A 20,020-nucleotide genomic window follows, 5' to 3' on the forward strand; every position below is an offset into this window, starting at 1 on the left:
TTTTTTTTTTTTTTTTTTTTTTTTTTTTTTGCAGTTTATTACAAATTAATATAGGTTTTTCAAATTTTGCATGCATATCGAGGAAGATCAATTGCATTCTGGTGATGTGAAATTTTTATTATGAAAATGATTCTTTGGAACTATTTNGGTTATCTTTCATGTGCAGTTTATTACAAATTAATATAGGTTTTTCAAATTTTGCATGCATATCGAGGAAGATCAATTGCATTCTGGTGATGTGAAATTTTTATTATGAAAATGATTCTTTGGAAGTATTTAACTTCGAAACATGATATGCATTCGTGTCCTTGTAAAGTTGGTGACTCAATTGTGTTCGAATTGCAGTGTCTGTGCTCGTGTATCTTTAGGATGTGTTTGGTTCAAAGTTGGAATCAGTATCGAAATCGAAATAATAATAAGTTGGAAATAGAATTGGAATGATTTATTATTTCATTCTGTTTGGTTGGAAATGGAATTGGAATGATTCATTATTTTATTCTATTTGGTTCACCACTTAAATCGGAATGAATTATTTTTGTTGTCGGTATTTGGTTTAGATAGATAATAGAAAAGTAATCAAATTAATATGCTAATTTTATCTTTATAATATATTAATTTAAATTCAAACTGAAAATAGAAATTAAAAATTTATGTCAAAATTTTAAAATAATGTCAAAATTTTAAATATATTAAAATTTGAAATTGAACCGATAATTCTAAATATAAAAACTAAATTTTGATTTATTCAAATTCATACTTACAATTATAATTTAAATTTCAATTTGAATTCATATATTTAATATATTTTAAATAAAATTTGAATAATTAAAACTTTAAATTTTAAATTAAAATTAAATTCAAATTATATTTATAAATTAGATTATTTATAAATTAAATTCGAAATACTTGATTGAATTTTAATTTTTAATTTAAGTTCAAATTAAACTTAAAATTTATAAATATAATTTTTAAACTTAAACTTATGTTTTAATTAAAAAAAAACTTAAAAAATTTAAATTTAATCCGAACAAATCCATTCTGCCGGAATTCAATTGTCAATCCGGCCTCCTAGACCGGATTGAAAAAGAGGGTAATTAGAGGGATTCTCATTCACCTGGAAATCGGAATTAAAATGAAAATCTCGTATACCAAACATAGACAAACGGATTCGTCTATTTCAATTCCGATTCTATAATAAAAAAAAGGCGAACCAAACACGCCTTTATAGTGCGGAGGCGACAATCGTTGCAGTACTCGGGAATGCTGGTAACTGATGCAAAACGTGGGTCCTCAGATTTCTCATGTTCTGCTTTTGTGTTAAGTGGTTTTTGTTAGTGCTTTGTCGGTTTAATCGGAGTTATTAATTGTGCTGTAAATAATCGATCAACCAGCTCTCTTGTTAGTTTAATTAGTTTACATGTTGTAAAAATTTTCAAAAGCCATTACTGTTCCAATCTTTCTTTTTTCGTTATTGTTGCTCTATTTTTGTTTGGCCAAGTTGCATAAAAAATTCATTCGTTTTGAGCTTTTGCAAAAGTAGACTGTCTTTTTGGATTTTACAGATTCGGACCGAATTTTTAGAAAACTGACTAATATATTCTTATTTCTTTTTTCTCTCTTCTTTTTTTTTCTCTCTTTAGAGAGGACGGCGGAGGTGGACGCGGCCCGCTTGGCTTCTGTCCCGCGTGCTCTCGCCCCGCGCGCCCTCCCTCTGCCTTCCTTGCCTCCGACCGAGTCGAGGTCGTTGTTTTTTTTTCTCTCTCCAACTCTCCTCCGCTGCCTTTTCGGTTCTTTACAACAGTAAAGAGGGCAACGTCACATCTTCTTTCTCTTTTCTTTTTTTCTCGTTCTTTTTTTTTCTTCAACCCACCTCTACCACCTCCGCGGCCCTTTACGATGGTAACGAAACCAACGTCGCATTCTCTTCCTCCGCCTTCGTTGGCGCAGGCTTCGACGTCGGCGTCGGAGAAGGAGAACTCGGAGCAAGTGCGGGTGAGAGCGAAGCTGAGAAAAAAAATTACAAAAAAATAAAAATCAAAAAATCAAAAATAAAATATAAAGAAAAATAATTTTTTCTATAAGAAAAATAAAAATCAGAGAGAAAAGAAGAAGATAATAAAGTTGTATTGGTTCAAGAAAATGTTACACTGTTTTAGAAAAATGTTGCATTAGTTTACAGAAAGTTTATACTCTTTAAGAAAAAATTATACTTTTTTGACGAAAGTTGTATTTTTTGAACGACAGTTGCACTTTTTGGGTAAAAATTGTACTGTTTGTCATCTTCCTCATTTTTCTTTTTCTTCCTCTTTGTTTTCATGTGTTTCTTCTCCGCCCATCTCTCTTCGTACTCCACCTCATCGGCAGATCCTCCGCTCATCTTTTTCCGACCCTTTCTCTTTTTTTCTTTTTCTTTTCCGGCAGTGGAGGAGGGTTGGAAAGAAAAAAAAAGAGGGTTGTGGTATGGTCTCGGCAGGGTTGGAGGCAAGAAGCGCGTAGCGGAGCGACTTTGGCGAGAGTGGAGGATCTGCTGACAGAGGTGGAGGGCGAAGGAGAGATGGGCGAGAAGAAACACACGAAAACAAAGATGAAGGAGAAGAAAGAAGAGGAAGAGGAGAAACAGCATAATTTTTGCTCAAAGAGTGCAATTTTTGTTCAAAAAGTAAAACTTTCGTCCAAAAAAATATAATTTTTTTTCTAAAAGAATATAAGTTTTCTCTAAAATAGTGTAACGTTTTTCTGAAACAGTGCAACGTTTCTTTGAAACAGTACAATTTTATCATCTTTTTATTTTTTCTCTGATTTTTCTTTTTTCATATAGAGCAATGTATTTTTTTTTATGTTTTACTCTATTTTTTTTATTTTTTTTCTTTTCTGCATCTTTTTTCCTTGGCTTCACTCTCACCCACACTTGCTCCGAGTTCTCCTTCTCGGATGCCGGCCAAGGCGTTGGAAGAGAATGCTGCGTTGTCCTCATTACTGTCGTGGAGGGTCACGAAGGCGGTGGAGGTGGTTCGAAGAGAAAAAAAAGAACGAGAAAAAAAGAAGAGGAAGAGAACGTGATGTTACTCTCTTTATTGTTGTAAAGAATTAGGGATGCGCTGGAGAAGGGTTGGAGAGAAAGAAAAAAAAAAAAAAAANATCGACGCCGGCGTTACAGAAGGAGAACTCGGAACGGGTGCTGGTGAGAGCAGAGCTGAAAAAAAAAGTTACAAAAAATAAAAAAATAAAAAATAAAATATAAAGAAAAATAATTTTTTTTACAAGAAAAATAAAAATCAGAGAGAAAAGAAGAAGATGATAAAGTTGTATTGTTTCAAGAAAACGTTACATTAGTTTAGAGAAAATTTATACTCTTTAAGAAAAAGTTATACTTTTTTTATGAAAGTTGCATTTTTTGAACAAAAGTTGCACTTTTTGGGTAAAAATTATACTGTTTGTCCTCTTCCTCTTTTTTCTTCTCCTTCCTTTTCGTTTTCGTGTGTTTTTTCTCCGCACATCTCTTCTTCGTACTCCACCTCCATCGGCAGATCCTCCGCTCATCTGTTTCCGACCCTCTCTCTCTTTTTTTTTTTTTTTTCCTTTTCCGGAGGTGGAGGAGGGTTGGAAAGAAAAAAAAAAGAGGGTTGTGGCGCGGTCTCGGCAGGGTTGGAGGCAAGAAGCGCGTAGCGGACCGACTTTGGCGAGCGTGGAAGATCTGCTGACAGAGGTGGAGGGCAAAGGAGAGATGGGCGAGAAGAAACACACGAAAACGAAGATGAAGGAGAAGAAAGAAGAGGAAGAGGAGAAACAGTGTAATTTTTGCTCAAAGAGTGCAATTTTTGTTCAAAAAGTATAACTTTCGTCCAAAAAAGTGTAATTTTTTTTTTTTAAAGAATGTAAGTTTTCTCTAAAATAGTGTAACGTTTTTCTGAAACTGTGCAACGTTGCTTTGAAACAGTACAACTTTATCATCTTTTTCTTTCTTCTCTGATTTTTCTTTTTTCTTATAGAAAAAAGTATTTTTCTTTATGTTTTACTTTATTTTTTTATTTTTTTTATTTTTTTTTATTTTTTTTTTCTTGGCTTCACTCTCACCCACACTTGCTCCGAGTTCTCCTTCTCCGGTGCCGGCCAAGGCTGAGGAAGAGAACGCGACGCTGTCCTCATTACCGCCATGGAGGGTCACGAAGGCGGTGGAGGTGGGTCGAAGAGGAAAAAAGAAACGAGAAAAAAAGAAGAGGAAGAGAACGTGATGTTACTCTTTTTACTGTTGTAAAGAATTAGGGATGTGCTGGAGAAGGTTTGGAGAGAAAGAGAGAAAAAAAAAGAGTCGTGGCGCGGTCGGAGGCGAGGAAGGCGGAGGGAGGGTGCAGGCGAGGGCGAGGGCATGCGGGACAGAGGGGAGGCGGCCGCCTCCGCCTCTGCCACCCTCGTCAGAGAGAGAAAAAAAAGAATGAGAAGAAGAAAAAGAGAGAGAAAAGAGAATAAAGATATTTTGGTCAAATTTTTAAAAATTCAGTCTGAATCTGAAAAATTCAAAAAAGTAGTATACTTCTGCAAAAGTTCAAAACTAATGAATTTTTTATGCAAACTGGCCTTTTTGTTTTTTTGACTGCTTTTGCTATATATGTTTGGAAAGAAAGGAAGTTTGGGGTTTACAAAAAAACCTTCTTCACGTATAATTTCCATCAAGAAATCTCCCTATGTTATTGGTGATGGTGAGGGTTGGTTTGGCTCATGCCTCACAGAGTGCCTTTTTTTTTTTTTTTTAGATTTATGGACTCTTGATGAGCCTTTACAAGGGTTGTTTGGATTCTTTAAGGCTGCGTTTGGTTTGGAAGGATATCCCAGAACGATAGAGGATATCCTCCTTTGTTCAACCAAACAACAGCAAAAAAGCACAAAATGGGTTGTTCCGGACTTAACGGGTTATTCGAGAATAACCCGTTAAGCCTTGTTCTGGCCATTCTGCAGAACAAGAGCGGACAAAAAAAAGTTGCACTTTTCATTTCCTAATTTTACCCATCTGCCTCTCTAAGTTAATTTGCACTTTAAATAAATTCAAACAAATGCTAAAATGGAATGCTACTATGTTAATTTTTCAAAGGTGATTTTTTCACATAATAAATATTTGAAGTAAACAGCTTTTCTATATTTAAAATTATATAATTATATATAATTTTAATTATTTGTTATATTATATAATTAAAAAAAATTTTATATCTATATTTATAATTATAGCTTTATATATTAATTTTATCACTATTCTCAAACATTGAAATATTTACTAAATAGTCCATAACATATTTGTCACGCCCTGGATTACTCGTTTCCCTGGGCNGTGGCGCAGCCTTGGCGGGGTCGGAGGCGAGGAAGGCGGAGGGAGGGTGCGCGGGCGAGGGCGAGGGCGAGGGCGAGGGCACGCGGGACAGAGGGGAGGCGGCAGCCTCCGCCTCTGCCACCCTCTTCGGAGAGAAAGAAAAAAAAGAACAAGAGAAAGAAAAAGAGAGAGAAAAGAGAATAAAGATATTTTGGTCAATTTTCTAAAAATTCTGTCCGAATCTGAAAAATTCAAAAAGGTAGTATATTTTTGCAAAAGTTCAAAACTAATGAATTTTTTATGCAAATTGGCCTTTTTGTTTTTTTGACTGCTTTTGCTATATACGTTTGGAAAGAAAGGAAGTTTGGAGTTTACAAAAAACCTTCTTCACATATAATTCCCATCAAGAAATCTCCCTATGTTATTGGTGATGGTGAGGGTTGGTTTGGCTCATGCATGCCTCATAGAATGTCATTTTTTTTTTAAGATTTGTGAACTCTTGATGAGTCTTTACAGGAATTATTTGGATTCTTTAAGGCTGCGTTTGGTTGGAAGGATATTCCAGAACGATAGCGGATATCCTTCTTTGTTCAACCAAACAACAACACAAAAGCAAAAAATGGGTTGTTCCGGGCTTAACGGGTTATTCGAGAATAACCCGTTAAGCCTTGTTCCGGCCATTCTGCAGAACAAGAGCAGACAAAAAAATTTGCACTTTTCATTTCCTAATTTACCCATCTGCCTCTCTAAGTTAATTTGCACTTTAAATAAATTTGCACTTTAAATAAATTCAAACAAATGCTAAAATAGAACGCTACTAAGTTAATTTTTCAAAGGTGATTTTTTTACATAATAAATATTTGAAGTAATCAGCTTTTATATAATTGAAATTATATTTTTATATCTATATTTATAAGCATATCTTTATACATTAATTTTATCACTATTCTAAATATTTATTAAATATTCTATAAAATATTCGAGGGAAAAATTATCATTCTATTTAAATTTTATCAATTCAATATCTTATTCCAACATAAACATCCAAACACTATTAGGAATATCCTCCGGGAATAAACAATTAACATTTAAATGCAAATTTGTAGTTTGAACAACAAAAGTTATCCTTCAGAATTTAGTTCTCAAACCAAACACAGCCTAAGATTCTCCGTAAAAGAGCATATGTTCCCTTGTCAATTTCCAAATATTGACTATAGTATTAACTTTCTGAGCATCTAGTAGTCCATTGTCAAGTCGTTCCAGAAATTGATTACTTTGATTGGGAGAAATCCTGTAGGCAAATTCACTCCGAACTAGTTTGGTACATTAATTGCCGAATTAAACATTAGGCTAGTATGCCGCCGAACAGAAATGTATGCGGTGGCTACGTACACAAAACTCTCGAAAAGCTCATGATATATATTTAGGTACACACGTCTCCACCATGCGCAGCCCAACCTGTTCGCTTACCCGAATCCTCTCTACGGTAAGCAAACAGAGGTGAGCCAGACAGAAAGACAGAGAGAGTTGCTCCAGCCTCGAGTACAGTGAAAGAAAGCTTCACTGCAGGTTCGTCATTTCTTTCTCTGTTCCCCCGGCCCTCCGAGTTATCGACTAAATGTGACGATGATCTAGTCTAGTATTACAAGTCCGTAACTAAACACAACTCCCTTCTCAGATTACAATTAATTGATCGATTAACGATAATCCTACGGCCGAACCCCGTTGCTGCCGTTGCTTGCATTGTTATTATAACTACTAGGCTTCTTAACGTAATCGCCGTCGCCGTCTTCGACCCCGTAATCGGCGTCGTCGTCCATGAAGCGCTTCCAGAACCAGTGCTGCTTCCACACCCTCTCGGTCATCTCCTCGATGGGCACGTTCTTGGTCTCGGGGAGGAGGAAGAGCACGAAGAGCGACATGACGACGACCCACGCGGAGAAGAAGGCGAAGATGCCGTACTTGAGGCTGCAGAGCATGGAGAGGAAGGCCTGCGCGATGACGAACGTGAAGAGCAGGTTGGCGCACACCGTCACGCTCTGCCCGGCCGACCGCGTCTCCAGCGGGAACGTCTCGCTGGGGATCAGCCACCCGAGCGGCCCCCACGACCACGCGAACGACGACACGAACGTGCACACCATCACCACCACCAGCACCGCGTACCCGCGGCTGAGGTCGTCCGAGTGGTCCGTCACCTTTATCCCCAGCAACACCGCGATCACCACCTACACGTACGGCACACGTACATACACACAGTTCATGCATGAATATATACATTAATTCATACATACATACATATACATACATACGTGTTGTATATATATACGTGTTGTCTAACATCATCAATCAATTACGAATAAAAGTTACGTAACGTAACGTAACACGCGTACCTGCGAAAGAAACATCTGCACCCCGGCCTCGAGCAGTAGCATGCGGCGGCCGATGCGGTCGACGGAGTAGATGGAGACGAGCGTGGAGAGGACGTTGACGGCGCCGGTGATGACGGCGGAGTAGAGGGCGGCGTCGCTCTTGAAGCCGAGCGTGTTCACCAGCTGCGGGCGGTTGCGGCGCTGCAGCAGGTTGCGGAAGGGGTGCTTCACGCGCTGGGCCGCCCGGCTCGCCGCCAGGATCTCCTCGAATTCGNTCACCAGCTGCGGGCGGTTGCGGCGCTGCAGCAGGTTGCGGAAGGGGTGCTTCACGCGCTGGGCCGCCCGGCTCGCCGCCAGGATCTCCTCGAATTCGGGCTCGATGTTCGGGGTGCCCCGGATCCGGCGCAGCACCGCCTTCCCTTCCTCGAGCCGCCCGCGCTCGATCAGGCTGTTCGGAGTGTCCGTCACCAGAAGAGACCCCACCGTCAGCAGCACCGCTGGTATGCCCGCCAGCCCCAGCGACAGCCGCCAGCCCCATCCATTGATCCTGTTATATTATGTTAATTAAATATAATTGTAGTTGAAATCGATCCCCATCCCCATCCCCATCCCCATCCCCATCCATATAAACACCAAATTTGGTTTTTCAAAATTTTGAATTCGGTGTTCGAGACTAAATTGAAACTTGATAATCCAAAATAGCACTAATTAAGTTAAGTACCTAACAATTTTTCACTTTTGACACGCTTAATTGGAGGAGTTTGCAAATTAAGTTGGTGGGGTAATCTAAAATTTCAAATTTCGGATCGGTTTGATATTCTTTCTCGCATAATTAAGCTTTCTCATGATGTAAAAGAGGCGAAATGTGGGCCGTGCCGGGCCAGCACGGCCCACATTTTTCGGGCCAAATCGGGCTAGGGTCAGGCCTGGCCCGGCCCGAATTTAATTTCGGGCCGGGCTGGGCCGGGCCCAATTTTTCTATCTTCTGGCCTGGGACGGCCTTTTGGCCCGGAAGGCACGGGCCGTGCCGGGCCGGGCCGTGCTTCGGGCTGGCCTACAAAGTATTTATTTTTTAAAAAATAAATAAATTTGTATTATTTATTTAAATTTATAATTTTTTAATATTTTAATCAAAATATTAATTTAAATAAAAATATTTATTNGCCACAGAGTCGCGGCCCAGCACGGCCCAGAGACTCGGGCCGGGCCGGCCCGGCACGGGTGCTACAGTACCCGTGCCATGCTGTGGTCCGACCCGAGGCCGTGCCGGGAATGGCGGCCCACGTGCCGCCCGGCCCGTTTGACATCCCTAGGCGAAGAATATATAATACTATTGGATGTAGAATCGGAGAATGTTGAAGCATATATACGTATACATACTTGGAAGTGCCGTAATTGACAAGGTTTGCGAAGAGGATGCCGATCGTGACATTGAGCTGGAACAAGATGTTCAGGCCTCCGCGAATTCTGGTGGGTGCAACCTCCGAGAGAAACAGAGGAACCGCCTGCAGCGATTGAGCAAATTTCAACGAATCAGGAAAACAACATTAATCTTAATCTTAATTTAGGAACCCGATTGTGTTGTGCAGCATATGGCCATTTTTTCAGAAATTGTTGCTTTATATACTATTGATATGTTGACAATCTGTGTATTACCAATTTTCTATGACATTTTTTCATTGTGCGAATCGATTATATTTCATGACATTCTAATGCCGATACGATTACACCAACTATAAATAAGAATTATATTATGAAAACCTATTGGAGCATGCATGCTGTGTTATTTGACAAACTTGCTATTTAAAATAATATTTTCTGAAAAGAATGTTATATTAAAAATTTTTTTGCAGTTCTGTTTTTTACATAGGGAAGCATTTAAAATATCAAATTAAAGGTTCTTCATAGACTCAAAATTCCATTTCTTTTGCCTCTTCAATTAGGGTTTATATATACATACTATACAGTGTGTGCATGAGAGTATTACTTTATCACTATTATACATGCACGGAAACAGGAAGACGTTAAAATTAATTATGTTTAGGACTAGAAAATGCTTGTTCTCATTAATTCATTGTCTATTCTATCCTTGTAAAATAATCTTTTGGTGAATTATGTCAACAACAATGCTTAATTATTTGTATACTCAAAAATGAGTGTCATAATTTTATCATATACTGATATTTTTTGATATTTTTTTTAAAATATTAAAATTCAAAGAATAATTATCTAATTTTTTAAATGAGATTTTCAATGCACGAAAAGCACACTTCTCTTTTATCAACTACCCAAATGAATTTCTCTACGTCGGTAGGTTCATAAAGCATTATAAAATGCAGTGTACAACGTGAGGATGTTACACATGGAGCATCACATGACAACACTACTGCAGCCGGATCGAACTCCTAAAATTATATATTTTTTTCACAAACTATTTTTCTAATGCATTGAATCCAAAAAGAATATATAGTTGATGCTTTGCCACATGGTACGCAGTTATTATTAACGTGACAGTATTGTGGCCATGTGAAGACACCAAAAGAAACTGCTGCTTTTATCTTTCTTTTCTCTTTTGTCATACATTTGGACCCTTTAAAGAGCTTTTCTACTGAAAAGTTGAACTTTTCGTTTCCTACATCTCCTAGATTCTTTCCCCACATTATGCATGATTCTCTCTCTCTCTCTCTCTCTCTCTCTCTCTCTCTCTCTCTCTCTCTCTCTCTCTCTCTCTCTCACGCACTTAACTAAAACAAAAAAAAGAAAAGAAAAGAAAACCTCTACGAGCACAAGTGATCACCTACGATTCTATATATGCATGTATGCGTCCCCAATCCCTTTGCACATGTTGTAGTTTGTAACCACTTCGTAATACGTATTCTAATCAACCAAAGTCAAATAATACGTTCTTTTTTATTGTTATTGTTATGCATACCTATCTCCCACCTAAGATCATGGAGAATAGTGAACTATCATAATAATAATAATAATAATAATAATAATAATAATTATTATTGCCAGCCATAAATGTTATTTCTAATTAGCTAAACATATATATATACCTGGTTAGCGAATCCGACACCGCAGCCGAGAAGAATGCGACCGACGATGAGCATGGCGAGATCTTGGGCTGCGGCGTTGAATACGACACCGACAAGGAAGAAGATTCCGGCGATGAGCATGGTGAGCCTGCGGCCGAGATTGCGGGTGGTGTAGGACGCGAAAAATGTGGCGGTGAGACCGGCCAGGTAGAGCGACGACGTGAACAGCTGCAGGTCCTGGTTGTTGTACTTGCAGTAGTTGCTCTCCTTGTCCTCGTGCTTTTGCCGGTACACCGTCGGAAAGAACTTTTTCAGAAAATCGTCCATCGATGTCACACCGCCTTTTTTTTTTTTTTTTTTTTTTTTTTTTTTAGCAACAGGAGGACAAAGAAATGTATTTTAAACCATACTATTATTCTCAGGATGATATTTTTAGAACTGATCAATATTAATTATGATATTATCTTATTGAATTATGCCACTATTTTATTTACGGACTGTATTTGTTGATCAAATTTAATAAATTTGATCTGCTTTTGATAAACATAAATTTGCTAATTGTTTATAAAGCCTAGCTAGAAAGATGGCAAGTTAATTATATGTCACCTTTCAAATCATAGAGTCTAAAAGAGCTAATTAATTAACCATATAATTTTAATTGAAGCTAGTTTACTATAAATTCAACATATTTGATCTGTTCCCAGTTAAAATATATATGCGTGTTAACACATATAATTTTGTGTAGCTTTAACATAGCATGCATCTCTCGTGGATATAATCTAAAAGTATAAATATCATACAAAAAGAAATGCTACTTAGCATATAATGTACACCTTTTAATCGAAGGCGCCATCACTGAACTTTTTATGCGTACAGGTGGTGAACTCAACTGTGAAGGCTTTTGCTTTTCATGGTACGGAAATTTTAATTAATTATCCACTTTATTGAAGAAAATGAAATAATTATTTATCTTTAAGCCCAAATAACAGTATTTTATTTTATTTTTTTGTGTCCCTCATATGTCTGCTTAGATTTATCTCTAATGTCATATTAAAAAAAATGGGCATTTTAATGCCATGTTAGAAAACTGTATTAGAAACTTAAGCCGCTAAATAATTAAACGGTGTTTTATATTATTTATCAAGAGAATGATTTTTTAATACTTACGTGTATGCAACACTGATCACTCACCTTTTGGGCTCTAGTACTATATTAAAGATATAAAACTACCATTTATCTTGAAAACTTTAAGTGGCAAGAGAACGATTTTTAATACTCTACATTCAACAAATTCTAGAAAAAGATTTTGAGAGAAAAAAGAATATTAAGCAGTGGCAATATATATAACTTAATTACATGAAAGAACAACTCGTATTTTAGTAGTTAAAAAAAAAACCCCACCCTTAAATCCACTTAAATTTTGACATTTGTGAAGTACCAAATTGCACTAAATTAAATTCAAACGGGTCTGTGGCTTTTGTAATTATTTGTCTTTTGTCCTATAGATTAATTATCTCTAGCCCATGCATATAGACTTTTAATAAAATTAACGAGTGGTGTAGCTAATTTTTCCGAAAAAGACAATTAATAGGTTTTACATATTTGTTATTTTCACAAAAAAGTCCATGCACGTGATCTACTTTGTGGACAAGCGCTTTTAGTCCAAGTATATTTTCCTCTCATAATTAAGGAGAATAAATTATAAAATATATACGACTGGTCTAGACAAAAAACTTATGACGTAGTTCCAAATTTGGATTAGGATGTTTTAGACTCGTTTTCCCGTCAAAGTAGGTGGCTTTGACAAACGTGCACAGTAACAAAAAAAAACGCACAAAAAAAATAATTTTTTATATGATATTATATATATATAAAAAAGCGAAAGCATATTTTTGCTTGGTAGTATAGCAAGCTGAACTGTTGACACGACACATGACAATTTTATTTAACACAATTAATATAATATTTATTTATATTTAAAAATTTTGAATAAAACAAAGATTTGGATATGTAATTAGTACATCTATTTAAAGCTGTCTCTAATATATAGTTTTATCAAATTTTATTTTAAAAATAATCATTGGAGATAATTACACTTTAAATTTTTAATAAATTAGATTAACGAAATTCTTTCCTTAAAATTAATTTATTTTTTAAATAAAATTTTACAAATGCCGGTGTAATCAGGTTACTTTCTAGGAATTAATAATAAGTTTTCAAAAGTTTCCTTTTCTCCCTTTTTTTTGTTCTCATTACTTTATGGTTTCCAATACATGCTCCTTACACTACACACACCCACCCACCAATAATAATCCATATATATTCTCTCTCTCTCAAAAAAAAAAAAAAATCCATAAATATCATACAGTATAGTAAACATATATAAGGGCCTATATATTTAGTCGACCCACTACTAATAATTAATATTTAGAACTAGCTGGCGCCTATATTTCACAGGGAAAAAAAAAGTTTAAATTTTTGTTACAGGGAAATACAAAATTTCCTACAATTTTCCATATATATGACGCTTCTAATTTTACTCCATGCGGAAAGTTAAAACATACGATTTATATCCTTAAGACAAAAAAATAAAAATAAAAAAACAAGCTAAATCGCTTCTCAATTTTCTCTTTTATTCAAGTAATTAAATTAAATTAAATTAATCATCTCGAAGATGTGTACGTATGCAAATGATAAATTACCTCGGTTGGCCACAATTAATATTTCCATGCCCCACACGTGAAGCCACGCCAGAATTATCATAAGAGGAGGAGTAGGAAAAAAGCAAAATAAAAAATATTGTACCTTTTTTGAAGTATTAATTGGACAATACTTTACAAAATATATACTTCCATATTTAATTAACTAAATTTTTATTAAAAAAATAGAAAAATGCTATATGTACATCATATTAGTAAAGTATAAATCGAACATCATGCATCGATCTAACCAGTAAAATAAAACATTAATATAACTAGTACATAAATATGAATTTTTCCATAAAGAAATCAACAACCATATGTCTCTCCCCCTTCCATGAAACTAAGGAGAAGTCATCATTTCATTATTATTATTATTATTTGTCATGCTATTTTATTTAAATATAGAAAAAGAATATGTCTATATATATATATATATATATATACACTCTATGTTCAAATCCGTTATTCCTCACAAAATATGCATCTTTTCTTATGCAAATGTAAAGATTAAAAAAAAAAAAAAAGGATAATGATAAGATGTCTCACCTGATATGCCGACGTCGTAGCCGAACATCAACCCTCCGGTGGCGGCCATGATGCAGGAGATGATAACGATCGGCGTGATCTTCGCCTCGAACTCCGTCCCGGCCGGAGCCGCCACCGAGAACCCTCCCGCCGGCATCCTCGATCCGACGAGATGATCAAGATAGCCTTAATTCCTTATCGGATGACGAACAAACCATACAGAATTTTCCAGCAGATGCAACGAAGACCTTAGAACAAGAACCTTGACCTCCTTCATATATATATAGCTGCTACCAAAGTATGTAATGATAGATACAGGAGATAATGTGTGGTGCAATTTGTGGACTTACAAACGGCGTGGGGTCCCTGTCGCGGAGAAATTTCAAACAAGATTCGACGTCTGAGATCACGCCACGTGGGCGAATCTTGTGGGCTCCCACACTAATGTGCATGTGGTTGACAGGTCAAGCGACGACTCTCCTTTATATATATTATACATATATATATATATATATATAGATATATATATACGTGGTGGTCCAAAATTTTGTGTGGTGAGTCACCCCCACCGTGATTTTGGGTTTACATACATATATATTAGTATTTATTTACTTGTGGAACATGAAAATTGTTGTTCTCACAAGTAAATAGAATAATAATTAAGAGCTATTTTTTACATCTGAAACATAAATATAATTTAAATTCTAGAATAATGGGGGTGTAAGATATACGCGCGTATGTACAACGTATAAAAGAATGCAAAAAGGTTAAACCATGGTTAATTAACATATACGACTTCCGCGGCGAGTCACTTTTGTGCGGTGTCACGCAAACCATGATGTGGAATTATTATAGCTTATTTATTTATATTTTTAGGAGTTAGTTGTATTTGACTATGGAAATTGTTGTTCCACACGAAATTAGAAAAATAGTTAATACCCAATAAATAAAGAGCAATGCTAGCTATTTGTACACTTTTAATATAAATATATAAATCTTACATCCTAATTTTTAAAAAGTGAAGATTTATTCAATTTTGTTATTAACTTTTTTTTAAAATATTAAGATCCTACATGAGATTTTTAAATCCTAAAACTATGGGACAGAAAGATATATATTCCATAGTAGAGTGTACAGATAGATGTTTTTTTTTTTTTTTTTTTTTTTTTTTTTTGAGAGAGAGATAGGTAGCACGCTACCCGTTTTGTTTTATTTTATTTAGAAATAAACTTAGCTGGAAATGTGAATCAATTAGGATTCAAACTTGGAACCTCGAATATCAACCAACAAGCCCTTTGGCACTTACTCTAGGGACGATCGGTTACATATAGAATTTTTCATACATATATAAATACTAAGGTTTGTTGACTACAAGCAAAAGAAATACTAAGGTTTGTTGACTACAAGCAAAAGAATGAGGAGAAATTTCCACAACGTGATGTGGGCTTTAATCTGCGGAGTTTTGAGGATGAGGTATGTTCTGGGTAGCTCTGAATGTATCCTACCATATATAATACTTTTCGGTCGGATTCGTATATATGACAGTTTTTTTGAAGGTTTTAGCTTTTAAAAATTAATATTCCACTCAGTGTACATTAACCATCGTGACAAACAATGACTCTTCAAATTCTTAAACTACTAAAAAACAGTATTTTTGATATTTTATTCCATGCTCTTCCTCGTTGTGGACTCAAGATTTTAATAAGGGCAAGATGTCGGCTTCAATTAGATGAGAGAAAATTAAATGACTAGCAGCATGGCTGGATATGAATTTAGAAACTTCTTTTGTATGTTATGTTAAATAATGTGAAGTAAATGTTGTTCTCCAAAAATTTAAGCTATTAGAAAATAATAATTTCAATATTTAAATTGTATACCCGGATGAGCGGAACCATTCATAAATTAACATTTGCACTCAATTAAGGACTTGTTTTCTTCACCTATTATATACTATTGAATTGGAATGTGATTCGCTATTTTTTATAGCTGTTGTTTGTTTTATAAGAATCAAATTGTGATTCTTATTCCACTCTGTAATAATGAAAATGATCTAATCTATTTATGGTCCAATTCGATTTGAATCCTGGTTTAGCACATTCCATAATAACCACACAAAACTCTATCTCACAAACACCACGCCACTCTCTCCCTTGATCACTTTCCTTTTCCTTAAGTAAAATTCCTCTCTCAAAATCCTAGGTGTCCAACTGTCAATTCTAATTTTTATTCTAATAACAAACCAAATATTTTTGAATGATTTCGTCATTCTATTTCTCATTCCAATGTAATCAAATTCTATTTTTCATTTCTAATCCAAAACCATGAACCTTACATACCCTAAAATATTTTGGTTGATATAATCTGGTATTTTTAAAGTACCCATTGCATATATTACTCCCTCTGGAGAGTGGGTAAGCCTGGTGATTGGTGATTGCTCAAATAAGTCGAAAGCTTGGGGGAATGGTTAAACCCTGACAATGCCAAACATCAACCTACCAACTAACAAGGGCTTGCTTGACCTGGCATGCAAGGTGAAATGCTAATTAAGTAATCTCTTCAGAATATGTATATATGCTCTACATCTCTCAGTAGTGTTTGTTTTTTAAACTGTCAAAACTATCAAATTGGAGTTCGTGCTTTTAAGACTCGGAATTTTATTTCTACTTTCTGTTACTCGATTGAAGACCGTTGTTGTTGCAAGCAAAGGCAAAAGCAAAAAATTCTGTAACTTAGCACTTTAGTCGGACAAAATAGAAATAAGCTCAGTCGATATGTAGGCAAACTATAACTATCCATCTGTAGTGTAGTGAAAGATGTTCAATTACATCTAGAAGTGCCGAAATGTGCAAAGAAATTATTGCTTTTAAGGAATTAAATGGAAGAAGAAGGAGATGTCAACAGCAGAGACGTCAAGGAGAGGGAAGGAGGTGGAGACAGCAGAGACGTCGAGGAGAGGGAAGGCGGTGGAGACAGCAGAGACGTCAAGGAGAGGGAAGGCGGTGGATAGGTCAAGGGCGTAGTCGGGGACGCCAACAAGAAGAGCGAAGGTGGGGGGACGTCGGATCTTTTCTGTTGCATAGAGAAGAAGGAACCTCGACACTGGGTAGGATCTCGAAGCAAATCTGCCCGATTCCACTCCCCTAATCTAGACCCTGATCTAGAGCGGAGGTTCTAGGGGCTCAAGTGAAAATTTGGTAACAACATTACGTCGGCCACCTTCCAAATTAACTTTTGCTGCAACAGTAGTACCTCCCTTAAGAAGGTTATCTGGGCGAACACGGTTAGACTAGCTTTAACCTAGGTCCGCACTGATGAACATCCTTTACCCATTGGACTAAGTATTGCTCCCAAACTGGGAACAAAGACAAGCAGTGGACCAGCATGCAGTATAAAAAGAAGAGACTAGCTGCTACACCTGTGAAGAAATCTTACAGGGAGGCTCTTCTCTCCCCCGCCCCAACCTCTCTCCCTTGCACCCCCACAATGCCTTTACCTTACTACCAAATTGGGCAAATCCTTCTTCAAAGGAAGGTGCTTCAGGTGCTTAGGGAGAGACCACAGAGCCTCCCACTGTCGAGATCCAATCCGGTGTGCAAGGTGCTTCAAAGTGGGACACAAAGCTCGAACCTGCATGAATCGTCTGCCAATGAACATCTATAGAGGCATGCGCGCTCATCCGGCTTACTTGAGCGCCTTCATTCTCCTTTTTGGAGACTTCTTCATCTAGCAAAATCGTCGTCGAAATGTGATACTCATCGATATGGTCCCCTTCGCGAACCCCAGCCCTCAGGAAACAATCGCTAACGGGCTAGCGAGTCGCTTTGGCTGTTACCCGATGGACTTCCTAGTCGCCCGATATAGTGAAAGGGATTATGTCATTTTCCTTCCTGAGTGGGTCCAGTGTGAGCATCTTATCCAAAGAGACTCCATCATTCTGGGAGATTTTAGGCTAAGATACTTCACTTGGGACTCATATAGGGGTGCTAGACATCCTCGATTTCCCTACAAAGCCTGGATCCAACTAGTGAGCCTCCCTTATGAGTGCTAGTCTTCCCGCACTGTGGTGACGTTAGTAGGCAACTTCGGTAGGTTCATCAGGGCGGATGACTTCACAACGCATATGGTCGACCTCTCTGGTTACTGATGCCTCGTCGCTATGAACCACCTGTCAGACATCCTTGAGAATCTAGAAATCACTTTTGGTAACATCTCTATGACCGTTTTGATTCAACTAGAAAGATGGGATTAAGGCGGTTTCGATGGCTGCGGTAACCCCTCTCCACCTTACAACGAAAGATCAGACAATCACGACCCAGACGAGAGATCTTACGATATTGATCGCCGCAATAATAGGGAAGGTAAGGGGAGACGCTCGACGGACATAATTGATTCGAACCACGACCACTTCTGGAACTCCTCCGAAATCAAAGATTGAAGACGCGAAGCCCCTCCTGCCGATCGCACTACACGGCGAGCTTCATCGGCCCTGTTGGGCTCCCTTACGCTGAGGGTGGAGAGAGTGTCGGGCTCCTTTGCGCTGAGGCTGGAGAGAGCCGTTGACGTACTTCCGGTCGGCGGAGCACCCGTTGATCAATCATCTCTTATGTCAAATTCTTCTAAGTCTACCATTTCCTCTCCTGTGCAACCTGTCCCCAACATTGGGCAAAGCGACGGAATGTCAGAATGCTCTATCCCTGCTAAATCATCCCTGCATGTCTCCTTTTTCAATTCCTTACCTTTTGTTTCTCTAAAAAAGGCCCACCAACCAGGGTGTTGTGATTTGAGCCTGATAGACGGAAACAAGGAGACTTTGGAGTCCTTGGAACACAGCTGGGGTATTAATTATGGTAGTCTTTTTTCTACCTCAGGCCCCTTAATATCTCGTATCTGGTTCGAAAAAGGTATGTTTACTTTGGGAATCGACTCAACCGGACATAAGTGAATTCTCTCTCTCTTCACTTGCTCGGACAAGGACAAGTGGGGCTCAGGTTCAACTTGGGCTTCACTCTAGGCCCCTTCGCCCCTGTTTCTGTAGTCCACGGTCAAGGCTCGGAAATGACTTTCCTTTGCTAGCAGATAACGTCAACTTTAGGGAATTTTGACTCTGCCCCTGCGTCCGCGTCTCCTGTGGATGTTTCAACAACTGCTAATCACCCCCACCTGAATGGTTGGCATATGGGACTAAGATTTCACCAGGAGCTAGCTCTCGACTTCTCCATCAAAAGAAGAACAATGTTTTAGATAGGGTGATGTTCAGGAAAGGTAGACTTCGAAAGGGCATGACTATTGGCTTTGACAAGACTGCTTGCAAGCCGTTTGACAAGAAAATTAAAATGAAGAGCTACCAATGCAACCCCAGCCTATTAGATGATGAAGTTAAGGAGTTCCAATGGTTCTTAACCATTAGAGCCTAGTTGCTGGTCGTCTCCACCTGTGTCTGTCTTAATGTGTTTTGTCCTTTTTGATGATAAACATTTTCATTTGGAATGTGCGAGGTCTCAACGACCTTTGCAAAAGATGTCTGGTCAAATCAGTAGTGGCTAAACTTTAACATGCTATTGTTTGTCTTCAAGAAACTAAAGTGGATTTAGTGTCTCACTCTTTTCTTCATTCCTGTTGTGGCTTAGGTCTCGACAAATGCCATTATCTATCAGCTTCAGAGGCCTCTGGTGGTATATTTACATGCTAGAGTTCTAATCTCTTCTCCTTTAGAGATGTTATCATGAGACGACACTCCCTTACTTTTCTCTTCTTCTACCTTACAAGTGGCAAGGCTTTCTATCTCATGAATGTTTACAGCCCGCCTACCTGGGATGAAAAGGAAGAGTTCTGTTCGGAACTTCTCCCTCTCAAAAACTCTGCCCCAACCACTGGATTATCTATGGGGACTTCAACATCACCAAAAATCAATCCGAATGAAATGAAAATGCTTGGAGTAGAAAAGTTATGGCCGCATTCTCAAACCTCATTAATGCCCTAGATGTTATTGATCTACTTTTGACGAACCAATTCTTTACTTAGTCGAACATGCAACACAAACCCACCCTTACAAAGCTTGATAGGTTCCCCATCTTCACTGAATGGTGT

The 20,020-nt window shown here is 37.5% G+C and overlaps 1 protein-coding gene across 1 annotated transcript; it reads right to left on the minus strand.

The window, feature by feature from the left end:
• LOC109721830 (sugar transport protein 13-like) lies at window positions 6,525–14,211 on the minus strand (the record flags this gene model as incomplete). The annotated part of the gene is given in 6 exon segments (XM_020249632.1): window positions 6,525–7,524; window positions 7,690–7,845; window positions 7,944–8,215; window positions 9,049–9,173; window positions 10,728–11,047; window positions 13,955–14,211. Coding segments are annotated over 6 exon segments (1,525 nt in total), but the record flags the coding sequence as incomplete, so codon positions are not given.

Source organism: Ananas comosus, linkage group 15, assembly GCF_001540865.1.
Source record: "Ananas comosus cultivar F153 linkage group 15, ASM154086v1, whole genome shotgun sequence".
Classification (NCBI taxonomy): domain Eukaryota; kingdom Viridiplantae; phylum Streptophyta; class Magnoliopsida; order Poales; family Bromeliaceae; genus Ananas; species Ananas comosus.